Here is a 25,551-nt window from a genome sequence, read left to right as displayed (position 1 = left end):
GGCAATAGGCTTTTCCTGTTTCCTGCGGGCTGGGGAACCTTTCTTTCCCTTGGGAAGTTGCTTATGTCATTGACCATCTGACGCTGCACTTCCAGCGTCTGCCCTCCTGCAAAGAAGAGTTCCCAGTGCGTTCTAGGCTGACCTGACCTTCGGGGCGCAGAGCAGCCTGGGCTGGGCCATGTGTCGCTGCGCCTCTGGGGTCCCATCGCACGCTAGGCTCCCCGGCTAGGCGGGCGGCTGTGTCCTACACGCGTTGGTGCCACGTGTTTTGACCCCGCCGCGTGCTGCTTTTGCAGGGCGCCCTGGAGCAGGCGAAGTTCCCGATCCAGAAAGGCTCCCTGGAGCGCCTCAAGCAGCAGTGGGAGTCGGGGGATGCGCTGAGAGCCGGGCCCCGGGGGGGCTCCGTAGGAGGCCGCCGCCGCCGCAGGCGCTCGCAAACCCCGGAGGGGAGGAGAGCTTGTCCCGCGCCAGCAGCAGCGGCCGACGCCCTGCGGCAGGAGCAGACCCGAGCAGCTGCAGCTGGCGGCCAAGAGGGGCGAGTTCAGAGCCGGCCGCCGGATAAGAGCCGCGGCGGCGGCGGCAGCAGCACCAGCACCATGGAGAAAGCGCCGCGGGCCAGCGTGGGGGCTGAAGTGGCCAAGGAGGAGCCCCGGGACGGCCGCCGCAGGCTGGAGCGCTTCCCCATCCCTTGGGAGGAGCTGAGGAGCAAGTTTGAGACCCCCAGCGGCGCGGCAGCGGGAGTCGGGCAGGTAAGAGCCGCGGGCAGGTGCCAGACACGCGTCTCCCCCAGCCATCGGCAGCCCCGGGAAACTTCCCCTGGGCCAGACCAGGGCCTGCCGCTGAACTCAAGCGAGGGCTGCACACACTAGTCCAAGCCTGCTTCTTCCCAGCTGCTTGATCGGCCCCACGGTCCAAGTAATGGAAGGAGCCAGCCACCAAGGGCCCTGACTAAACACCTTTATGGACCTGGACCCCAGGGACTAGGGTAAAGGAAATCACAGAGGCAGTGGTTCTTCCATCTTTTATGTGACTTTTCCCCCTTGTGGCTGTAGGTACCTAAGGTCTCAGACCTCTGCCTTGCCTCTATGCATAGCACAGGGACGGAGGAAGAGCTCCAACTCTGACTCTAATTGATTCTGCCATGTTAAGTCCAAACCTGAACATTAGTATTGTCTGTGTGTCAGAGGGAGATGGAGCAGTGGCCAAAATCTCAGCAAGGGAAAGGGGGGGGGGGAAATGAAGTAATATAACATGAAGCATTTTATGAAATGAGGGTAAGATCAATGAGTACACTAAAGCATTGATAGAGTACATGGTTAGGATTTCTTACGTATTATGTGAATTCATTGTGTGAAGCAATTTTAATGCTCTGTCACCTACAGTACAGATATGAAAAGTTATGGGGAAAGTTACTGAGGATGCTCAGTTACATTGTTAACTTCGCAATTTTATTTATAGAATAGAATTTGTCTTAATTAGCTCCTCTGCTACTCTAGGTGCCCCCTGGTGCTTTACAATAATAAGTTAGATAGGCAGTATAGGGACTGTGTAGCAAAGGAGGTAGGCACTGTGCACTCAACAATAGTTCACATACTACCTTGCTTTAAAGACTTTTACTGAAAGAAAATGGGCCGTTTGAGAGGGTTTTTCCCCCCCCTACAAGTAGTTCCATGAGATCTTTATTTCCCACCTGGACCCAATGAATTCTTTTTATCAATACCTGGCTCTCATCAGCGGATCTCAATGTGATTTACAAAGGTTGGTATCATTAGTCCCATTTAACAGAGAATGGAAGTGACTTTCCCAAGGTTATGGACAAATTTCTGGAATCAGAAAAAGAATTTCAGCTTTTCCAACAAGAAAAGAAAATGAAGTCACTCTGTGATAGAGTGAATGTGTTTTAATAAAGTTGAATTAAAAGAAAGACTTAAGGCTGGGAGGAGAGAAGGTTGGGTCTGTTTGGAAAGTATGTGCCATATATTTGTGGTTACCATCACTACAGACATGAAATAAAGGTCACTTAACAGAACTATTAATGGAAATTGTCCAAGCATATGGCAAACATGAATCACAGTTTCCCTCCCAGAGGTTTCATATATCTGTTTTAAAATAAAAAAAATAAAAAATAAATATGGTTAGTTAGGAACGGCCCTACTGGGTCAGACCAAAGGTCCATCTAGTCCAATATCCTGTCTACAGACAGTGGCCAGTGCAGGTGCCCCAGAGGGAATGAACAGAACAGATAATCATCAAGTGATCCATTCCCTGTCGCTCATTCCCAGTTTCTGGCAAACAGAGACTAGGGACACCATCCCTGCCCATCCTAGCTAGTTACCTTCTTGATGTGTGTATGCTACTTAGATACCAAGTCTGAGCAACCAGGCTTTGTGGAGATTAAGTGTGCAGGTGTTTGGGGCTAGGGGCTAAAACCCACCCCATCACTACTATCTCAGCCTATATGGATCTTAGGTGGAGTATATGCTGCAGCCCCTGCGGTGTTAGGTCTACTAAAGCCACATGATGAGTGGTCTGAGATCCATCCCTGCTTGTACTCCAGTGACACTTTTTTTTAAAAATCAGATTATGCCTAGACTAGTGCAGAAACTCTTATGTTGCTCTTCTGTGGTGAGTTTCACCCAAAGGAAGAGTAAATCTGTACAGTCAGCATAATGTAGGAGACATATTATAAGCCATCCTCTGTAATTAGGGATAAAAACTAGATTTTCCAAATAGTTATGTTTACTTGTATTTAATAATTTATCAGAATAGGGAATACTTCTGTTATTGCTGAAGTCAGTGGAAGTTTTGTCTGTGAAAGCATATGCTTCCTTCAATTATCACAGAGTAGAAAGGATCAGAAAGGCCCTTATCCCACTGTTGGACAATCAAGGAGGAGAAAAATGGCTAATATATGTTCCCCGTTCCCTCTGCTGCAAGAATGTGATACTCTGCTTCACTTGGCAGAGGAAGGCATGTTCAAAGGGGAACATGCTATAGGCAGAGACTTTGAACATGTTCTTCTTCTTACAATGCTGTCCCAAACAGCAATAACTATCTTATAGTTTTCAGAGACCATGGTGAGATGGGTGGTACAGGGCTGGTATGCCAGTGGGAATATATGCTATAAATTGTGCTGCAATTGCTGAGGCAAGAGGATAGCCTAGAAGGTGCCGACGTATGCAGGGCTGGAGAGAGTATTTGGTTTGAGATTTGCTCTGGTCTTCCCTGTTTCTTTCCCTGATTGCAGGCTGATATCTGATGTCAAGCCATTCATGATGGGAAGATATCATAAATTAGCAGTTCTAGATGCACTGTGCATCTTAGAAGGCATACGTTTCCCTTATGTACTTTTGTTTGTGAATGGGAAGCATGTGACCCTGATTCATGGCTGTAGGATTTGGCTCCAATACAGATCTGTTTCTAGTTAGGGTCCTTAAACCAGCGGATAGGAGTTTACTGTACAAAGTTCATTTATTTCCTTTTACACAAGCAACAGGTCTAAATGGCTTACATAAAAAGGGAATAGGAGACACCAATGCCACTAAGAACAAATCCATGCACAGATTTTATGCTGTTTGAATGCTCATCTAAACATCAGTCACTTAAAGGAAATATAAAAGCACTGTGAAATCTACATGTAAAGAAAACCAGCAAAAATATCCAGGAAAGTGAAAGGTGTTGGCTCAAACCACTTGCATAGTGACAGTGGTTTAGTCAGAGTATCTTGAAAAAGCTGGGATGAGTATTTGATACTCTCGATTTTCTAAAATAATAAAAAATGAAAGTTGACACATTATTGCAGGTAAAGAGTTACAAAAAGCAGCAGTCACAATGTTAAGGAAGAACGAAGGAACTGATCTGGTAAGGGGATTTTAGGCACATTAATATAAGTAATGGACAAATTTTCAGATGTGGTTGCTTGAAGTTAGGTATCTAGATCAATATTTTGGCACATAGACCAGATTGGTCTGTTTTTCAAAGTAATGACCACCCACAACTCTTACTAATTTCAGTAGGAGTGGCAAGTAATTAGAATGTCTGAAAATCAGGCCACATCAAATTAGGTACCTAAATCTGGATCTAGGTGACTAACTTTGGGCATCATACTTTTCAAGGCCATCACTGGGTCAGCACTCAGTGACATCAGCAACCACATCTCCATTCATGAGCCAGCAAGACGCTATGCTTCTCTAGGACAATACAGCCAACCATCAAAAGTCAGGGCAAAGCGCGTAGGAGCTGGAGACAAATTGTTTTTGGCTGGGGTAGGGTTAGTCTTTGAAACATACTTCCAGAGGATGTCAGACTAATCTGGAGTCTGACCACTTTCTAGGAATACTGCAAAACTCTCCCTCTTTGACAAAACTTTTCTACCATAGACAAAATAATGGGGGAAGGGCAAAAGAGAAAAAAGGCCCACATATGTGTAGGGCCTAAAAATACAGTCATCTACCAGGGAAGGGAGAAGAGCAGAAGACTCATGAAGTCCAGTAGGGACCTCACCAAAGCAGACCTAATTGACTTGGGAAGTTCTTAGATGGTGCACTGAGGCAGATAGATCCCCATGCCTGAAAGTTTTGACCAATATCTTCAAGATATATTTCATATATTTTAAATTTTTTTCTGTTGGAGTTATTTGGGTTTGGATCATATTGAATTAGAGCCTTGCAACCTGACCTGAACTCAGTTGGACCCAAACTATAAGTGGCTGCTTTGGTTGAGTCAGAAAACAATCTGACCCTCTTGGGCTCAGGTCAAGTAGTTGTAGCTCCTCCTCCCTCCTGCCCATGTGGTTCAAATGGGTGTGGCTGTGTGCCCCACTTGTGCTGGTTGGACCTACCTTGCTGTGCAGCGTGTGTGTTGCACAGGGATTGTACCAAAAAGTTACAGCACCTTTCGTTCTGCAGCACACACAGTGAAGTGAGGTGCTTGTGGCTGGCAGGAGCGGGGTACAGCCACCACTGCACCAATCCTGAAAGCACTGAGCATGGGAAGCCTCTACTAGGTTGAGCCCCAATGATGAGATGGTGGCAGTGTCACTCACAGAGGTTTAGGGAGAAGCATCATGTCTGGATCAGGTCTGAAAAGGTCTAGACATTCTTAGATTCCCTGTGCTGGGGTTAGATTTGTGTCCAGATCAGGCTTTAATTAGGCTTGAGAGACTGCAATTTGAATGGCGAATAAGTGGCACCATTTGCCAGCCTGACAACTCTGTTATATAGTTTGCTACAGTTTCTGTCTAGTGCTTTATTTCTGTTGGACAAGACATTATGGACTGATGGCAGAATTCCCAAGCAAAAATATTTACATACTTTTTAAAACTTTGAAAGGCAACTGCAATCCCATCTTATTTAGGCATGTCACATTGATGTACAAGAATTTGAAATGAAATGCCAGCCACCAGACAAAGATATAAAGCAATACTGACTCTCTTTCGCCTGAGAAAGCTGCTGTCATTCCAGGCATTGGCTTTCACTGACAACAACAAGGCAGGCTGGAACAAATCAAACTTTCTTTGCAAGCACATTTCCTCCCCATTTCCGTTCATGGACTAGGTGTGAACATATTGAGAAAGAAGTTAGGATTAATTTAAAAATGCTTTATGAAGACAAAAGTTTCTTCAGAAAATATCAAATGCTGTCACTCCATTTGTGCTCAGATCTGAAGTGTCACATCCTAAATTTAAAAACAAAAATGAGTGAATCACTTTCAGTGAACACCCATCATAGTTAGGTACTTGCATCAAAGGGAAAATATATGCCTAAATATTTGTGCAATAGTGATTCATGGATTTTAAGGGCAGAATGAACCTTTATGAACATCTAAACTTAACTTTGTTATTATGGCCCTATTGATATTTGTTTGTCCTAATGCAATACCTTTAAAATATGTAAATGACATACATTTTTCTACTTAAACCAAAAAGGATTCTCCTATGTAGTCCTTTCTTCATGTTTAATGGATAGAACTCACTGAGTTTCAGACACCTGAAACTCATTCAAACTCCATTAATGTTTCTTCTCTCTGGAAGTTACTGAATATTAATGATTTATGACACTTAATAGTGTGCTAACTTGTTTTATTCAATGTAAGTCATTTAGGGTATGTCATGAGATAAATTGCTGTGAAGTGTGGCAATGCATCATGCATATTTTTAGGAGGTAGAAAACAGTTTAAGAATGCAAGTTTGAGTGTAATTTAATCAAATGCCTACTCTGCACTAAACCTAGGAATGTATGAGCACTTTCATACTGGCAAAGGCAATAAGAAGAAAAAACAACTCGTACAACAAGCTGCATAATTAAGGCTGACATTCCATTTAAATATTTTCAGGTTTTTATAGTTCATGTTTGTAGGGGTGCTGACTCACCCCTGCAGCACCTCCTGCTGGTCTCTCAGGGAATTAGCTCTTTTACCAGCCAGGAGCACCCTCTGCAGGCTGGTGATCCACCTGTCCTCTAGCCCCTGTTTCCATCCCTGGACAGTTCTGGGTCTCCCCCTCCCAGGGTAACCCCCAACCCACTATCCCCACATCATCTCCATATCAGGCTACTGTCAGTCATTGTCCAGCCCCCACACCCTGGAGCAGACTTCAGTATCAGCCTACTCATCACTGGCAAGGTTGGGTTTGGATCTGCTGCCTTGGCCTACCCCTGGGCTGCCCTCCGCAATCCCCAGTACCTGTTGGCCTTCTGCTAGGCCACAGCCTGGGGTTTTCTAGGATGGAGCTCCTCAGCCTGTCTTTAGCTCCCTACAGCCAGGCCCTTCTCCCTCTACAAACAGGAAGAGACTGTTTGGACTCTTGGCTCACAGCCTTTTTATACAGGCCAGCTGGGGCCTGATTGGGGCATGGCTCAGCTGTAGCCACTTCCCAATCAGCCCAGCTTAGTAGCTCCCAGCCACAACCTTTCCCCAGGGAAGTTTTAAGCCCTTCAGGGCAGGAGCTGGGTAACCACCCTGCCACATGTTATTCATGTGTCAGTCCAAAAAGAAAATTCACTGTAATTCCCCCAACTTTTCCCCAGCTTATATATTTAAACAAGAAACTGCTCTTTACAAGTGATCATTATATTGTGGATGTTCTTATTTTTTCCTGAATATTTACAACAATCAGCAGGCAGGCAGGATTTGAACAGGTAGCAATAAACTACTCTCAAATTACTTCTGGAGACTTCTTTTAGTATTTGACACAGGTAACAAAAGACACCTTCAAGGGGGTTGACAATGACTCTTTTTGTAATTCTCTAACTTCCTTCATCCTTTCTTACCAAGGAAATTTTATTCCTGGCAGAATTCTGCGTCACTGCACATGTGCAGAATTCATGTCCCCTGCAAATTTCTTTGCTTCTGTGCAGAAAAATGACTTCTGACGGTGAAGCAAAGGGAAGCTGCATGAGCCATCATGCATGCTCCCTGGCAGTGCAGGCAGATCGATTCAGGTGCCTGGAACAGCCTGTAGAGACGTAAATCACCACTTAGGGGGAGGAGAGGGAATGGGTAGTCATGAATGTGTGAGAGAAAGAGAGAGACACTCTGTCCCTCTCACTCTGCAGCATACTTGGCATGGAGGGGCAGAGCTTCAGGGTGTTTTCTGAGGAGATAAGCATGGGGCAGGCTCTGTCCCCTCAGGCAGAGCAGAGTGTAGCAGCCTGTCTGCTTAATGAATTGTTCCCATTGTTTTTGTAAATTCCTCCAGGAGTATAAAACAAGTATAAAAGTTTTATTGGTCCTTTACATTGCCAGACTGGTGTAAAGGACCTTTCTAGAGATGGTCAGTAGCCAATATAAATTGTGAATTTGATTCCCCAGCCTTCACTTGCTTTTCAGTTGCTTATGATTAAGGCTCTGTATTTGTCACAGAGGTCCCTGAAGTCACAGATTCTGTGACGTTCTGTCACCTCCATGACTTCTGCAGCAGCCTGTGTGGATGGTCAAACCAGGGATTGGGGTGGAGCGGAGGCAGCACCTGGAGCTAGGAGCTGTAGGTCGCTGCTTCCCAGGAGTCGGAGTCTGCCCCAGCCCTGCCACCCTCCCCAAGCACCTGCAGTATCCTCCTGGCCACCCCCCGAGCCACTCTCTACCAAGTTTTAGTCAGGGGTATATAGTAAAAGTCATAGATAGGTCAGGGGCTGTGAATTTTTGTTTAGTGCCCATGACCTGTCTATGACTTTTACTAAAAGTACCTGTGACTAAAATGTAGCCTTACCTATGATGTAATACTGAGCATATGGCTGCATATATTTGTTGACTAATAATTAGAAATAAAGGGTCAAACCTGGCTACATTATTTTTAGGCAAGAGGGTTTGGAGAGTTCTTCAATGCATCACACTCCCATTCTTCATCCACTATATTGTAGTTTAAATAAATTACCAAAATAATTGAAACCAGTGTGATTATATTATGTTATTTTGACAAATAAAATACATTCAATTTTGCAGAATTTTAGAATACTGTGCACAGAATTTTCAATTTTTTGGCACAGAATTCCCCCAGCAGTAAAATTTGTACGAGACTGCATTCTTTGTTTATTGGCCCCTGTTACTTTCTACCTGTAGTCTTAATTCTGTTTGTGACATCAAAATAAGGGTATGATTACACTGGAAACTTCTAAGCGCTGCCACGTGAACACTTTGAAGTGCGAGTGTGGTCACGCGCAAGTGCTGGGAGAGAGGCAGTGCTCCTGGCAATCCACCTCCATGAGGGGATTAGCTCCAAGTGCTGGGAGTGCGGCATCTGGAGCCAGTCTACACTAGTGCTTTAAAGCGCTCAGACTTGCTGCACTTAGGAGTGGTGGTGGTGGTGGTGATTTTTCACCCCCCGAGCCAGCAAGTTAGAGTGCTATAAAATGTAAGTGTAGACAAGCCCTAAGTTTGTTGATATTTTTAAGACTGTTGTCTTCAAGTGAGGAATAAGCAGATCAGATAAACATTTAAGAAAAAAAGACACCAAAAAGATACTATTAATAATAAAGAATGAGGGGAGACTGGTATAGAAAATACGGTATCTAAGGAGAATGGCTTTCAGATAGAATGCTTTTCAAAGTTTTCCAAGAGGCACCCAAGAGGTTTAAAGGAAATGAGAACTATATGATTAAAGACTACTTACTGCAAGTCATTTGCCATAACCTTCTGTCCCGCCCGGATTTCTCAGTTGAGCAGCCTCAGAGACTAATTACCAATGCTAAATGGATTTCAGAGGAACACTTCTAGAGTCCCTACCTATGCAACTGTTTTGAAATGAACTAAATTTTTAACAATAGATACACTTACATCAGAAATGAACAATTCCAGTGTAAAAATACTCATAAAATATTCCTGAGATTGCACTGGTTTTTAAAAAGCAGATCTATTTCCAAGCTAAAGGTAACCAAACAAAAACAGTAAAGCTCAGTTTACATACTGAAAGATTTATTTTGATAAAAAGAATTTAGATCTTTTTTTTTACATGTTAATAAGCCTGAACATTTAGAAACTTCTCTATAATACTGTGGACTATATTGTTGCTAGGTTACACTATGGTTCAAATCAAAAGAAGATCAAATAGTGTCTGTTTCTTAATTAAGTATTTAGTGTGTCAGTGGAAGATTATTAGATTTAAAACACAGCCACTACATACAAATTCAGGTTATCCATTTTTGTAACTGAATGCAGCACAGTATTCCTGCTACATGTCTGCTCCATTCTTGTAGGGAGTCAGAAAGGACCAAGGGCCAAAGTCTCAGCTGGTATAAATTGAACTAACTGGAGCTATGACTCTAGCTCCAGGTATTGGGGTAACAGCAACTGTCTGTTGTTCTGCCTCATAATACCAAGAATGGAGCAGTTACAGAAATGCTACTAATAAACTAAAATGCAGCGGTCACTGTCCTATTGTCACATTTTGGGGGTGCAGTCCAGACAAGTGAGAGGCTGTGTCACTGCTTGTCCTGTGATCCTGACTACCTTAAAATGCTCTGCTGCTCTTGCTCCCTTTCTGGGTGCTCCCAGCTAGCATACTGGCATGGACTGAGTGTCTGTGTGTTGAGCACCCTGATTCAGCAGCTCTGACTCCAGCAGTCTCCTTGTTATATCACATCCACACTGTGGTCTGCACCAGCCCTGGTTACCGCTAGTCAAGTGAATTCAACACACTTCCAGTCCTGAATGTCCCGAAACCATCTGCCCTGAAATGTTCAACTCTCTCCTGGAACATTCACTTCTGCTCTACCTCATGCTCTGCAGATGTGGCTGAGCGGGGTTGCTTGGGCCCAGAATTGCTCCTTAATCCCTTCAGTTCCAGGGTGTGATTTGTACACCTCGCCATACTTTACAAAACACCTATTAGATACAGATTATAACATAAGTGAATTGGGATACACTGAACTGGTCAGGGCAGCCGAAACTTAGATGAGCCCCTCTCCCTCTGGCACTTGGGATGCTCTTAGGGTCCACACCCACCAAAGGTTTTTCTTTAACAATTTGAAGGTTCTTATTTGTGGTGTATATAAAGGCAATAAAGAGAGAGAGGAGGATTCTCTTATATTGTAATGGAAATTTCTGTGTGAATTGTTGTGGATAATGAAAATTAACATTTTTCTCTCAGTGTTTCGATGGCCTAAGCTGTTTTTTTCTGGTGGTTGTTTCGCACTGTGTGTGTGTTTTATTTATTCCTAAGTTTATGGATTTATCCATTATTGGTTTAGAATGTTGTTCTACACGAAACTACATGATTCACAGAGATAATGACCTGTCTGCACTTACGAACAAACCCAAACCCCACCTTTGGGTCCAAGAAGGTCCCCCTGGAAGCAGAACCAGGGTGATTATGCTGTACAAGTGGTGGGAGAGAGACAGAGGGGTAAATCCTCATAGTTGTGCTCTACACTTGCACGGCAGTGGGCAAGTAGTCATGGATAGAGCATAGCTGTACACATCTCAGAGTATCTTACTCTGATTTCTTCCTCCTACCCCATGTGTTGACATCATTTCTGGAAATCAGGCCACTGGCCTCTCTGCCTTCCCAATGTAATGCACCTAACTGGAAAGGAAAGCACCAAAATCATTCCCAAACCCAGTTCTTCAGCAGAGTAAATTACTATGTGATCCAATAAAGTAACAAAATTACATCTTGGTAATCCAGACACACTGTAGGCAAACAGTGCCTGCATTTTATGATCACTCTCACATGGAGATTATCCAAATTTATTGTCAAGAGACTATGAGTTAGTTTCCCAACTGCCTTCTTTTATTAGTATCTACTACTTAATACAAACTATTTAATAGCAGTGAGAGAGCTTTAATCAGATGAGCTTTCACTTTACTATTCATATAAAAATGCTTTCCAAAAAGAGAGGTAGAGGATACTGAGACAACGATTTCTAGAGATGGGTTTGGGCAGCCATGTTTTGGGAAGGACTAATTCATTATATTTTGCCTTTCCAGTGACATAACAAAAACTTCCTGTGGTTTTGGTTGCAGATTCAAGGCTTATAGGAATATGGAGTGTTTTACTCCTTCCACTTCATTACTGCTCATTTCTGACATTATCAAATTAAAAAAAATACATCTCATTTTCCTCTTTGAATGTTTTTTGCCCTGCCTGTAGGAATATGAGATGAAGAAATGCCAGCTTTAACAAGTTGATAAGCTATTTAGGAGTGTGCAATAACTCTAGCTTTCAGCATAGTTACAATTTATATAGGAGCATGTGTTTAGCCAGCTGCCAGCATTACCATGACTTCATGCATGTAGGAGCATGTGGTAAGATTGCCAGGGACAAGAACATTGACCTAAGGTCCTCTCAGTTCACCAGTATTCTTTATTTATATACTGTGCTCACGTATATTTTAAATTGAGGGGATTTATGGTTGAACTTCATGGTGATATTGCATATACAATCAAATATGCATGCACATTTATTATAAATTTTAAAACATTAAAAATTATTACAAATAAAAAACATAACTGACTTTTACACCTTGGGGTTTGTTTCTTCTCTTTCCTTTTTTTCCTTTCACTCCCTGGACTTCTCTTTCTCCCCTCTATCTCTTTCAGTGCATTTACATTCAGTCCAATTTTTCCTCCTCCTATCTCCCCCTTTTTTGCTTGTGTTGTGTTCTCCCTCTCTTGTGCCAAGTTCTTTCACAAGAATCCCGCTGTCAGTCTTTGCTTTCTTCTTTCTCACCTTACCCATCCCTATACGTTTCTCCCCTCTTCCTCTTCTCTCCCTTTCCTCATCCCCAACTTCTCACTTTTTCTCTTTTCTACAGTACTCCTCCCTCTCTTTTTCCCCTTCTTTGCTTCTGTTTTCTTCAGTATAGTCTGTATGTACGGCCTGCACACATCTGTTATGTATTGGCTACCACAAGAGACTCCTCAGTCTACACATCCACACCCCACCCCCACACTCACTCACTCATTGTATTTTCAAAGCCAAGAACATGGACAATTTTATGGCAGCAGTTTTTAGAGTTGTGCAATATTCGTACCATTTTTTTCTGAGCAAACATATGCTTGTCTCATTACTACCAGTTACTGACTCAACAGTGACACGTGCATATTTCTCAGGGTGGAGGATTTTTTCCCAGTACTTAGTGTTCTGAATGAGTTTATCAGGAAATGCTGAACAAGGGCTAACATCAAGTTTGAGCAAAAGAACAGCTTTGATAGCGTTTACAGCTCATCCAGCTTTTCTCTTTACTCCAAACACCATTCAGCACACTGAACACTCTTTCCGCTGTTTTTAATAAATACAGAGCAAATTTACTTGGTGTAGCCACGTCTTGAACCAACATTTGTATTTTAATCCTTCCCCCCTCAAATTTGGATTGTTGAAATGAAAAACCAGGACATTTCAGGCATTCTGAAAGAAGTTCCTGGTGCACTGTACCATCATGTGCAAAACCAGGACATGCGGTCACTTTGTTTCACCCATCAATGTGTCCATGCACTTCCCTCCATCAGCCAATCTTCTCTTCCTAGAGCCTAGGGGAAGAATGAAGGAGGCGCTAAAGAACAGCCAATGGAAGAGATGGGGCAGAAAGGGGTAGCTGTTCTGAGGAAAGGTTTATGCAGTGGGTCAGGGGGCCTGTTGGCATTGGCTGTTGTTACCATCCATCCTAGAGGGAAGAGCAACCTGAAGGGGAGATGCTCACCTTCCCCAAAAGATTGAATCAGGGTTGGATTCAAAAATACCTGGAGCAGTTAGAATATTTTGCCTCAAACTTGAGAGCCCTCACGTTTCAGTAGCATTTGGATTTGGGATCAGCTTTGACTTGGCTCTCTTTCTGATAGTTAAAGGTAAGTGTGCTATAGTGTGCTGTTTACTAGCCGGACATTTTTAAAAAAGTGACACAGGAACTTTAGTTTATACCTCAGTATTCTCTTGAGAAGGACAGAAGAGATGGCAGTTTAATATCTTATTTGAGATGACATGTCTAATGTGCAGCACCCAGAGTGACTTAAACTGACAATTTTCTGGCCCAGAAACAAGAGTTCAAAATAATGTATGCTGATTCCCATGTAATTCATATACCAGTTCCTTATAATAAAAAATGCTAGAAAGTCTTTTTATCTGCATACTAAAGTGAAAATCCATCTGAATAAAGCTCCTTCATTAGCACTAGATACTTGCTACATTAAGTAGCAAGTATCAGTAAAATAGGATGTAAAACTTGATGGTGTTATTTAGCACTTTAAAGAACACATAAAATATCCCACAGACTATGTTTAACTCATATTCTCAAGCTATTTTAAGGTGGAGGTTTTTTTGGTTATCAGTAGTAGCCCTAGCAGCGTCACTTTTAGTAGGAACAGGAAAAGGTTTGCTTTGCTGTAAGACAGTAAAACTCAGTATTGCAAGCTCTACAATTCTTGCAGGAGTAAACAGTTTCTTTTTTACTTTTAAAATCTATTTGGAATGGAGAGCTTCTTTTTAAGTGGGAAATAATAATTCTCAGCACTTTATATAGCACTCCTCTTCCATAGATCTCAAAGCACTTTACTCAAAGCATGATAACCAAGGTCACACTGCAAGTCATTTTCAGGGATGGGAATAGAACTCAGGTCTCCTAACTCCTAGTCTCATGCCTTTTTTTTTTTTTTGGTGGTGGTGGTGGAGGGGGTGAGTTGGTGTCCTTTGCTGTGTCAGTAAAAATATATAGTGAATTTTGTTAGTTCTAGTGCCAAATTTTGTTAGTTCTAATCACTGCCTGCTAATGCACTGACTTCACTTGGAGCCTGTAGAATCTGGCCCTAAGTGTTATGATTTCATGCTGTGGGTGTATGCCTCTGTGCTAGATGTTCTCAGAATTGAGTATCTCATCCTCTGTAGTATGGTACAGATGGGAGCAAAAGCATAGCAAAGTTGTGAAAACAGAGCTGGGGAGGCATTGTAGAGGAGAAACACAACTATGCAGGATGCTCCACTGCACAACTCCTCCCCATCCCCTGCTGTTTGTTTTCCAGCAGCCCCTCCACACTAACTCCATGTAAGCCCTGCTTGATAGCTAAAAGGATCTCTTTGTCTGGACAATGTAAGGCGGAGAGCATATTCTCTACACAGCCCTTTGCTAAACCAATGAAACTCATTTAATAACTGCAAGGAGACTGCCCCAGCAGTAATTACTTGCCTTCTGCAGCTTGCAGACTAGTAGAAGGCAAAGAGTGCAAAAGAATTGGAAAATGGCAAAAGTCAGTGTGAGAAATAGCAGTTTTGCAGATGACAAGATATGCAGGAAATGCCCCTGTTCTTCACACAGATCCTCAGTGACTGTATGATAGCTAGGGCATGTCCATTGCCTGTTCTGCAACTCTGTCCATTAACCTGTAACAGAAAGTTTGAAGCATACCATTCCAGAGCTATAGATCCCACAGAATAAGCCCCCCTTCTTTTCAGTAATTATATTTATTTTTTACATGCAAGCTGGGACTTCCAGCATTGAGTCACTGAAGTTGACATCAAAAAACTGTGACCTCAGTGTGGGTAAGATTGAGCCTCCGAACTCTCTTTTGTTGCTTTGGAGGCAGGGCTGGCTCCAGGCACCAGCGTAGAAAGCAGGTGCTTGGGGCGCCCAATTCAAAGGGGTGGCACTCTGTCCGGTATCGGGGCAGTATGTCCGGGTCTTCGGTGGCAATTCAGCAGCAATTCCCTCTCTTCCTCTTTGAGCTGCCACCGAATTGGCACTGAAGAGGAAGAGAGGGATGACCTGCTGCCAAACTGCTGCCAAAGAAGTGCCATGACTGAGCTGCCGCCGAAGTGCTGCTGCTCGTCTTTTTGTTTCTTTTTCTTTTTTTTTATGCTTGGGGCAGTGGAAAACCTGGAGCCAGCCCTGTTTGGAGGATTGGCCTCTTTATGTTTCTCAACCTGTGCCATGGGACCAGTGGATATAAAAAATAATGGAAAATAGGCAGAGCTCCTATGAAAGATTGCTCTTTCATAAAAAATGTCAAATAAGACCATTAGTTTATGCTCCCACCTTTTTAAAACCACTTTTATTTCTGTAGATTTTGTTTAAATTATAGCCTTGGTACAGCACCAAAGCACCAAATAATGCAGTCATTTTATGCAAAAAGTGAAAGTGAAATTGTTACAGAAAACAAAACAAAAAAATTCAGAAAAAAGTGGTATTAAGTTGCTTTACCACCCACCACACTGCTCAGGGTTTGTCTATACCAGGGGTAGGCAACTTATAACACGGGTGCCAAAGGCGGCATGCAAGCTTATTTTCAGTGGCACTCACACTGCCTGGGTCCTGGCCATCTGTCCGGGGAACTCTGCGTTTTAATTTAATTTTAAATGAAGCTTCTTAAACATTTTAAAAGCCTTATTTACTTTACATACAACAATAGTTTAGTTATATATTATAGACTTATAGAAGGAGACCTTCTAAAAATGTTAAAATGTATTACTGGCATGTGAAACCTTAAATTAGAGTGAATAAATGAAGATTCGACACACCACTTCTGAAAGGTTGCTGACTCCTGGTCTATACAAATAATGTTTAGTCTGTGGCAAGCTGGGGTGTGAATCTCCCACACTAGCCTGCCACAGTCTAATTGTCCATGTGGACCTGCCATTTACTTCCATTTCTAAGAGGACTCTTCCAGCATTTGGCCAAAATATTCTATCCACAATTATCCCACTCTGGCAAATGTCTTAGAAAATAGGCTTATGTTGTAGTCTTGAAGTGACACTCTGGAATTTACTTCCCCAGGGTTCTGAAAGAGCTAGAGCCCTCACATGCGCATGGAACAGAAAGAGTGGCAGAATGGAATCCTCCATAAGAGAATCATTAGGATATATGAGCAATTGTCCAATGCCCCTTCTTGGATTTCAGTTAGGAGAGAACAAGACATGTCAGCAAGTGAGTCAACAAAAACTTACAGCCAACAGTATCAAAGGCTTCTTCTGCTAATGCAGAAAAAGTCAGCATGGACTCTTAAATTGTGTCCATTATCAGAATGAGCTCATCCACCCACAAAACTAGCATAATCTCTGAGCCATACGTATGCCAAAAGCCAGACCACAAAGGTTCCAGAAAGTCCATAGACTCCAAATGACACCAATGCTGTCTCAAAACAATTTTCTAAGTAATATCACCCAAAACAAGATTGTGAAAGGCAGAGTAATACCTGTGCTGCAAGCATTACTGTCAACATCTAAAGCAAGGATCTAAAATCTACCTCTTAGAGGGATGCTGGTACCCTGCTCTTTCAACAAAGATCTTAACCAACAGTGGACTCATAATGTACCTGATATTGACAGTGTGTCATCAACAAATCCCTTGTGTCTCAGGGGATTTCCATTTTGTTGGGAAAGATCTTTTTCAGTGAAAGACTAGACCTTGTTCAAACCCAAAAAATCAAGCCAAACTGAAACAAAATACACCAACCAAAAAATGCAGAGCACATTACAAATTCTACCTTTGGGAAAAGCAAGAATACATGGAAAAACTAAAAAAAAAAAAATACATAAGCTGAGTTTGATCCATGACATTTTCAGGCTTTACATGTAACCTGGATTCTATGCAAAATATTAATCTAATATATTATTAAAAGTATTCAAAACTGAGACAAGGTAGGTGAGGTAATATCTTTTATTGGACCAACTTCTGTTGGTAAGAGAGACACGCTTTCGAGTTTACACAGAATTGTGCCTCTCTCACCAACAGAAATTGGTCCAATAGAAAATACTACCTCATTCACCAACATGGATACAACAACACTGCATTATTTAAAACTGTAAAAGCAGCAAAGAATCCTGTGGCACCTTATAGACTAACAGACGTTTTGGAGCATGAGCTTTCATGAGCATGTCAGATGCATCTGAGGAAGTGGGTATTCACCCACGAAAGCTCATGCTCCAAAACGTCTGTTAGTCTATAAGGTGCCACAGGATTCTTTGCTGCTTTTACAGATCCAGACTAACACGGCTACCCTCTGATATTTAAAACTGGGCAATCTACCCAGTTGTCCATCAACTGGCAATGATAGCAGCACCAATTGTAATAGATGGCAACATTTTAATTTGAAAATTGCCTGCAAAGTGTCATCCAGCTATTGAAATTTTGGTGGATTCCAACCTCTTTTGTCCTTAGCTACTACCTGTACTTGTGATTTAAGCTGAACCGAGGTCAGGGTTCATTTTCCTTTTCTCCTAGGCATTCAAGAGCGGGAAGTCTGTGGCTATCACATCAAATTTCATGATGTTATGTAAAGTTAAAGTATTTTATAAATTAAAGAGAAACAACACAGAATAAACATAGTTAGTTTAGTCACTGAAAAAGTTAGCTAACCAGGCTTTGGGCTTATGACTTATATTCTTACTGTAGTGGCATTATAACAAGTAACTTTTCCTGGTGCTGCTTGCTCTGGTTTCAAATTTGGGTAAGTGGCCGTGATGCAAGTCACTTTGTACTGTGACGAAATGAGTCTACAGTAGGGATTTGCATCAGTACAATGCCAGAGCAGGTACGCCTCTACCCCAGTATAACACGGGTTTGCATACAATGTGGTAAAGCTCTGACACGCTGTTCTGAGCAGCGTGTTAAGGGGGCTGGGCCGGGACTGAGGGATTGGATAAGGGGCAGAGGGTGTCGGGGTGGTCAGGGGATCTCCCCCCCCCCCATGGTCTAGAAGGCAGGAGCAGTGGGGGGGGGCAATTTTGTGGGCCCCGCAGTCCCAGAGTGGCCCAGGGGATTAGCAGGGGGCCGGGAGTAGCCCGCTCCGCTTCCTTCGCCCCGACCCCAGCCGTGTCACTCGGGGGAGGGGGCTGCGGGGAAGGGATTCCCCCCGCACTCACCAGGAGCGGCGGAAGTGGAGCGCCCCAGCCCCAGCCCACTCCACTTCAACAGCTCCCAGCGGCGGCACTCCACTTCCCACTGCAGGTGAGTGCGGGACCTTTTCCCAATGCCCCTCCCCACCTAGTGACGGGGCTGGGGCCGGGGCCACATAGCTCCACTTCCAGCCACTGGTGAGTGCGGAGAGCGTCCTTTCCCCAACCTCTCTGCACTTATCGGCGGCGGGAAGCGAAGCAACCCAGTCTCAGCGAGCTCCACTCTGCCAGCTCCCAGCCGTGGCGCTCCGCTTCCCGCTTCAGGTGAGTATGGGGGGCGTCCTTTCCCCGCACTTGCTGGCGGCGGGAAGCGGAGTGGCTGGGAAGTGGCGGAGTGGCGGGGGCTGGGGCCACGTTGCTCCGCTTTTCCCCGCTGCCGGTGAGTGCCTGGCAGGGGGCGGGGGGTTTGGATAGGGGTCGGAGCAGTCAGTGGACCGGGAGCAGGGGGGTTGGGTAGGGGGTGGAGTCCTGGGGGTGATTAGGTACAGGGGTCTCTGGAGGGGGCAGTCAGGGAACAAGGAACAGTGGGGACCAAAGCAAGTTCGATATAATGCTGTCAGATTTTTTGTCTCCTGAGGATCGCGTTATATCGGAGTAGAGGTGTATATTGGTGGACCAGTGACTCTAACCAAGGTAGACAAATTACCAGGACTTGATTCAGCAATCCTATGGAATAGGCCCATCACAGGAGCATTCGCATTGTTCTTGTAATAAAAGCAGGTTGAATGCATGTTAGCTATAGGAATTATACCCCCAAAATTCCAATCACATATTTAAACAACAGATATTTGTTGTGTATTTTTATTCAATTGACATATTATTACAATGACAAAAAAACACACAGTATTATGATAAATGCCATTAATATCATCTACTCTAGCATATTTCTGCAAGAAGCTGCTTCAGTTCACATCAGCCTCTATAATTAAAATCTTTTAACCTGTACAATGAGAGTGTGAACTCTCACAAATAAACAAGCAGACCACATATGCAATCATTGGTAATAGTAACCTTTTGTAATCTGTTTAGCAAATAGGATTATTCATCCATAAAGTACTTTAATGTCCATGTAAACCATTTAGATTTGTCAAAGTTCTTTAACCTTGTCTAAAAAGCTCCAACTTTGGCTAAAATACCACAAGCACATGCAAAATATTAACTGAGAAGGACAAACCTGTTAAATGCTTAAAGTAGCCAGTATTCATTTGTAATAAAGTAGGACATAAAATACCAAAAAACACAACAGAGCAAGCCACTTTCCCAGGAAAAAGTGTTTCTGTTAATCCCAGAGAAACAAAAAAGAAATACAAAAATGTAACGTAATAATATTCTCAGTTTGGGGTTTCTTACTGAGACTCACAACCTAACTCAGAGAACAGTCATCCTCAAGGCAGTCTTTCCCCCTTTTTTCCCTGAAGGAACTGCTTTTATGGGCTGTACCTATACCACCTGTGTGAGCCTGACTTGCTCACCAGGACAGAGTTGGGCCTCTGCCACCTGTCATATCACTAGTCTGTACCTGTTTATCAGGCAACAATTGCACTCCCATTGTCACCAATAGAAGCGTTGCCTAAGCCAGCCCAGGACTTGGTATGTACTGCAGGATTGGGCTATTTAACAACACAATTAGATCACATTTAAAATGAATCTTTAGATAGGAGTTCATTTGTTTATCTACTTTTGTAGCCCTTTTATTTGTACCATCTGAGCACCCTCCAAATTAATCAAACAACACCAACAAAGAAAACTCTTCTCCCTTCTACAGGAGTGACCTGAAAGGTGGCAGATTTTTGCCCTTTCTGTCCCCAAGCCCCTCCTATGTGTGTGCAAACTACGAACAGAGCTAGTATGGTACAGGTAGATCAAAGAGAATTGTTGGAATGAAATTCTAAAAGCTGTGAGGGCCTTGGTCATCCTTAACTCCTGCAAGAGTACGTTCCCTAGTGTATGTGCTGCTCTTCTAGAGGTTCTGTCTTCTGAACTCCTCGTTGAATGTAGCTGCCTTGGGAGATTAAAGTCATTAAGACACAGAGAATCTCTCAGGCAGCTAGGTCCAATCCCATTGAGAGTTTTGTTTTTCTGGACAGACCATGAACTGGAACCTGTGTTCAAAAGGGGAGGGAGGCAGCAAAGAGAGAGTGGAGTTCTCAGGAGACTTTTTTATTGAGAAATGGACTGGTGCATTTTGCTTCCTGTTGGAGCTCTCTGAATCTGTTTGGCTTTACTCTCAGATATAATGAGTTGCAATCATCAAACCTGGAGGTCATGGATGTTGCCTTCTGTTGCCTGTTCCAACTTTAACTAACCCCATTCTAGTTACATTTCTATTTTTTTAATTAACATAGTAATTTTACCCCCTATTCTCATGACCTCATTTTACTCCTAAACATTCTCCCTAGAGGTTTAGAATCTCTCTCATTTTGGAAATACCCTCTTGGTTAGGTCTTACTAATTGAAACAGGATATCTTCAGCCCCTAGAGAGCTGAAGCAGAGAGAGAGAGGGATTTTCCTGTTGCATTTCTGCTACCTAATCTTTTCCAGTTACTCCTGCGTGCACATTCTGAGTTCTTCCACTCTTTCTCTTGTCATTCTTGGATGACTTTTCTTGCAGCCTATTTCTATGGAATCCTGTGCCTCTAGCTGTGCTATCTCAGACTTATCCCATGTTGAATCTGTTTCATTGGCTTAAGCTATGAAATTCTCTCTGCCTTTTTATAAAACAGGGCTAAGAAAATACCAGGCATTGTCCTTTAAACAAAAGTTTGGAATAGCCTTTCATTTTGTCTTGCTGTTATGCTGCTTTGGGGATCTCTGGGCAGGTAAAACCTGTAAATCCCCACCAGATTAACTGTAGCTCTTAGGGTGTTAGTGCTAGTTTTAATAATGTTAACATTAAACTTTTTTATTAGATCCAACAATCCTTGATAACACGTATTTGCATGATAATAGATACACATTCCTGCATATACAAAACAATGTATCTTATTTCTCTGTGAGGATCTGATTAGTACTGTGTCCATCCTGTTCTCCCCACAGTGCCCCTCACTTAAGAGTTTTTCTTACATTTCTCCAGATTTTTGGCTCCAGTGGTCAGAGCTGATGTAAGCAACCCCAGGCTGTCTTGTGACCAGGTTTAAGTCATCCCTTTTAGTAGCAATTGTTACTTATTTTCATATATTGCTATGTAATGAATTTCTAGAGCACCAAGGCCAAAGTCTTCTAGCATACAGCCTCAGTAAACCGGCTCTGTGCTGAGGAGAACCAGAGGAACTGAAGCGAGGCTACTGCATTACTACGTCTGTTGCCCTTATGTTTGTGATGCTTTACTCACCTGGAGTGTGAGAATGGCCAACAGATCGAAAGAGTTACAGATCTTGAGCTGGATTCCTTGTCCGTCCACAAACTATCTCTTGCCCAAATCCATATACTGGGATTGAGGGAAGGAACCTTTGAAGACCACAGGTCTATTGTAAATGGGATGTTTGTTGGGGGGAAGGGGAGTGCGGACTTCCCAAACTCCCTAAATCCTTCCCCCTTATGCAGCAAAACCACACCAACTCCTTTTTATCCAGGGCCTTCTGCAGCTGTAGGGTTGGGGGTGTCATAGCTTCCTAAGCTACATCTATGATAGTGGGTATGATTCCCAGATGGAGTAGACGTTCTCGCGCTAGCTCTCACTGAGCTAGCTTCATAAAAATAGTAGTGTAACCATGGTAGCACAGGCAGCATTGAGGGTAACAGGGGCTAGCCGCTATGTGTACAAACCCTCCTGGATCCCCATATACGTATGCAGGGTGGCTAGCCTGTGCCACTTGCCACTGCCTGTGCTACTGTTGTTACATTACTTTTTTAGTGTGCTAGCTCGATGAAAGCTAGCGTGACTATGTCTACTCAAGCTGCAAATTACTCCCCCACCCCAAGTATAGATGAGCCTTAGAGTGACGCATGGTATTTACCTTGTTTATATGAAAAAGATGAGAAATAGTCATCTTTTATAGAGTTTTCTGTTTGAGCAGGGGAATAGGTATGTGGCCTGTTCAAGATTCTCGTATACTCAGATAATACCAAAAAGATCAAAATAGAATAATAAGCTCAGACTAAACTGCACAACTCTGTTGTCTTCTGAGAGCAGAACTGGGTCAATAATATTCTGCCTTTAGAATACAGAGTGTTTTTGAAACTAGTTATATGCTGTTGATGTACTGAAAACATAATAAGAATAATTCAGTGCATGAAATATTGTATGACTAGAAATGCTCTTTTCACTAGAATGGATAAGTCCTTAGTAAAAAAATAAATTACATTTCAGTATGTCAAGTTAAAGAATTATGTATACTGCGTACAATCTATATAAGGACAACATGACTCCTTTCAACTCCTCTAGAAATGCTGCTGCTTTACTTTGCTTTGTACCACATTTATTCTTAAAGCTAACTTGTGATATGACTGAGATTTCTGTCTATAGCTCCTTTGTTAACTTAATAGTAATAAAATTGCTTTTTCTGGATTGAAATTTGGATTTAAAAAATAAGCACATACAAAAATCCCTGATGATTACATCTCCAGACTGTCCTTTTCACCCTTTTGAACTTGCTATCTTATTAAATGCAGAAAGGGAATAACAGCTGCCATATCTAGGAATTAAAGGAAGTTCCATCAGAGTGAAGTGATGCTTAATTATATACACACTAATAAAACTATTAAGAATTTTTTTAAATAAAATATTTTATTCTCATTGATTGACCTTATTGGAGATACAAATAAAACACCACTGGTAAACTCCAAATGCTTCAGACTTGAAATTGTGTATGGGCTATGGAATTCTCAGTGGTTTGCAGTTTGAAAAATCTGTACAGAATTCACAAGTACATGTTGTCACTGAAGCAAAAACTAATTTGCTTCACATTATAATACCTAGCTTTCCCATTACTATATTTAATTGTAGTGAGATCTGGGGAGTAGTTGATGCCCTTTTATATAAGGCTGAGGGTAGAATTGTTAGTTCCGACAGCTCACGGTTAAATATATTGATGGAGAATAGGTTGAGCTTGATAGGAAACCAAAACTATGAAAGCCTTAATTAGTAGAAGCGTAATTACAGGGAACTACTGATTAATAAAGGCTAAATTGTATTAAAACATTTTTCAACTGATTTGTAAGTTGGAAAATAAGTGTTTTGTGCTATAAGGAATTTTCACGATATTACTGCTAGTCCTTGAAAAATTCCTAAATTAAAATTGAATATCAAATTAAAAACTTGTATGCATTATTTGTTGTTACCATTTTTCTTGCTTTCAGTGGCAGTGTCAGTAGGTTTCTGATATAGGATGGTGTTTATGTGACCATCGCTTATTAGCACAGTAGCGTCTAGGAAATGGACTGCTTGTGTGAATTGGTCTAGGCTGAGGTTGATGGTGGGATGGAAATTGTTAAAATCATGGTGAAATTCTTCGAGGGCTTCTTTTCCATGGGTCCAGATTATGAAGATGTCGTTAATGTAGCACAAGTAGAGTAGGGGCATTAGGGGACAAGAGCTAAGGAAGCATAGTTCTAAGTCAGCCATAAAAATGTTGGCATATTGTGGGGCCATGCGGGAACCTGTAGAAGTGCTGCTGACTTGAAGGTATATATTGTCCCCAAATGTGAAATAGTTGTGGGTGAGAACAAAGTCACAAAGTTCAGCCCCCAGGTTTGCCGTGATATTATCGGGGATACTATTCCTGATGGCTTGTAGTCCATCTTTGTGTGGAATGTTGGTGTAGAGGGCTTCTGCATCCATAGTGGCCAGGATGGTGTTTTCTGGAAGATCATCGATGGGTTATAGTTTCCTCAGGAAGTCAGTGGTGTCTCGAAGATAGCTGGAAGTGCTGGTAGCGTAGGGCCTGAGGAGGGTGTCCACGTAGCCAGACAATCCTGCTGTTAGGGTGCCAATGCTTGAGATGATGGGGTGTCCAGGATTTCCAGGTTTATGGCTCTTGGATAGCAAATAGAATACTCCTGGTCAGGGTTCTAGGCATATGTCTGTACAGATCTGTTCCTGTGTTTCTTGAGCAGATGGTGTAATTTCTTTTGGTAATCATCAGTGGGATCAGAGGGTAATGACCTGTAGAATGTGGAGTTAGAGAGCTGCCGAGCAGCCTCTTGTTCATATTCCAACTTATTCATGATGACGACAGTATCTCCTTTGTCAGCCTTTTTGATTACGATGCCAGAGTTGTTCCTGAGGCCGTTGATGGCATTGTGTTCAGCACAGCTGAGGTTATGGGGCAAGTGATGCTGCTTTTCCACAATTTCAGCCCGTGCATGTCGACAGAAGCAATCTATGTAGAAGTCCAGTCTGTTGTTTCAACCTTCAGGAGGAGTCCACGCAGAATCCTCCTTTTTGTAATGTTGGTAGGAAGGAATCTGTGGGTTAGTATGTTGTTCAGAAGTGTGTTGGAAATATTCTTTGAGTCGGAGACAGCAAAAGTAGGATTCTAGGTGACTACAGAACTGTATCATGTTCGTGGGCCTGGGGGGACAAAAGGAGAAGCCCCGAGATAGGACAGATTCTTCTGCCGGGCTAAGAGGATAGCTGGAAAGATTAAAAATATTGTTGGGTGGGTTAAGGGAGCTATTGTTGTGGCTCCTTGTGCCATGTAGCAGTTTAGACAGTTTAGTGTCCTTTTTCTTTTGTAGAGAAGCAAAGTTTGTGTTGTAAATGGCTTGTCTAGTTTTTGTAAAGTCTATCCATGAGGAAGTTTGTGTGGAAAGTTGATTTTTCATGAGTGTATCCAGTTTTGAGAGTTTAGTCTTAATCTTTCCCTGTTTGCTGTATAGGATGTTGATCAGGTGGTTTCGCAGTTTCTTTGAGAGTGTGTGGCACAATCTCTCAGCATAGTCTGTGTGATATATAGATTATAATGGATTTTTTTACCTTTAGTCCTTTTGGTATGATGTCCATCTGTTTGCATTTGGAAAGGAAGATGATGTCTGTCTGTATCTGTATGAGTTTTTTCATGAAGTTGATGGATTTCCACTCCATACGGCTAAATGCAGTGCCTTGCATAATGACAGGTTTCAGGGTAGCAGCTATGTTAGTCTGTATCCGCAAAAAGAACAGGAGTACTTGTGGAACGTCAGAGACTAACAAATTTATTTGAGCATAAGCTTTTGTGAGCTGAAGTGGCTCTCAACCTTTCCAGACTACTGTAACCCTTTCAGGAGTATGATTTCTCCCGTGTACCTTAAGTTTCAC

The 25,551-nt window shown here is 42.6% G+C and overlaps 1 protein-coding gene across 1 annotated transcript in view; it reads left to right on the top strand.

Annotated features, from left to right (window-relative positions):
- Positions 1 to 542: 542 nt before the first annotated feature.
- XIRP2 (xin actin binding repeat containing 2) overlaps positions 543 to 25,551 on the top strand; it is a 168,801-nt gene continuing 143,792 nt past the window's right edge. The window contains exon 1 of the mRNA XM_030579997.1: positions 543 to 749. Coding sequence (XP_030435857.1) covers positions 597 to 749 — 153 coding nt within the window. The 5' untranslated portion in view covers positions 543 to 596. The remainder of the gene's footprint in view (positions 750 to 25,551) is intronic.

The sequence above is a fragment of the Gopherus evgoodei genome, chromosome 11 (genome assembly GCF_007399415.2).
Source record: "Gopherus evgoodei ecotype Sinaloan lineage chromosome 11, rGopEvg1_v1.p, whole genome shotgun sequence".
Lineage (NCBI taxonomy): Eukaryota > Metazoa > Chordata > Testudines > Testudinidae > Gopherus > Gopherus evgoodei.
The sequence above is the reverse complement of the archived record's forward strand: the minus strand, read 5'-3'. Positions and strand labels throughout refer to the sequence as shown.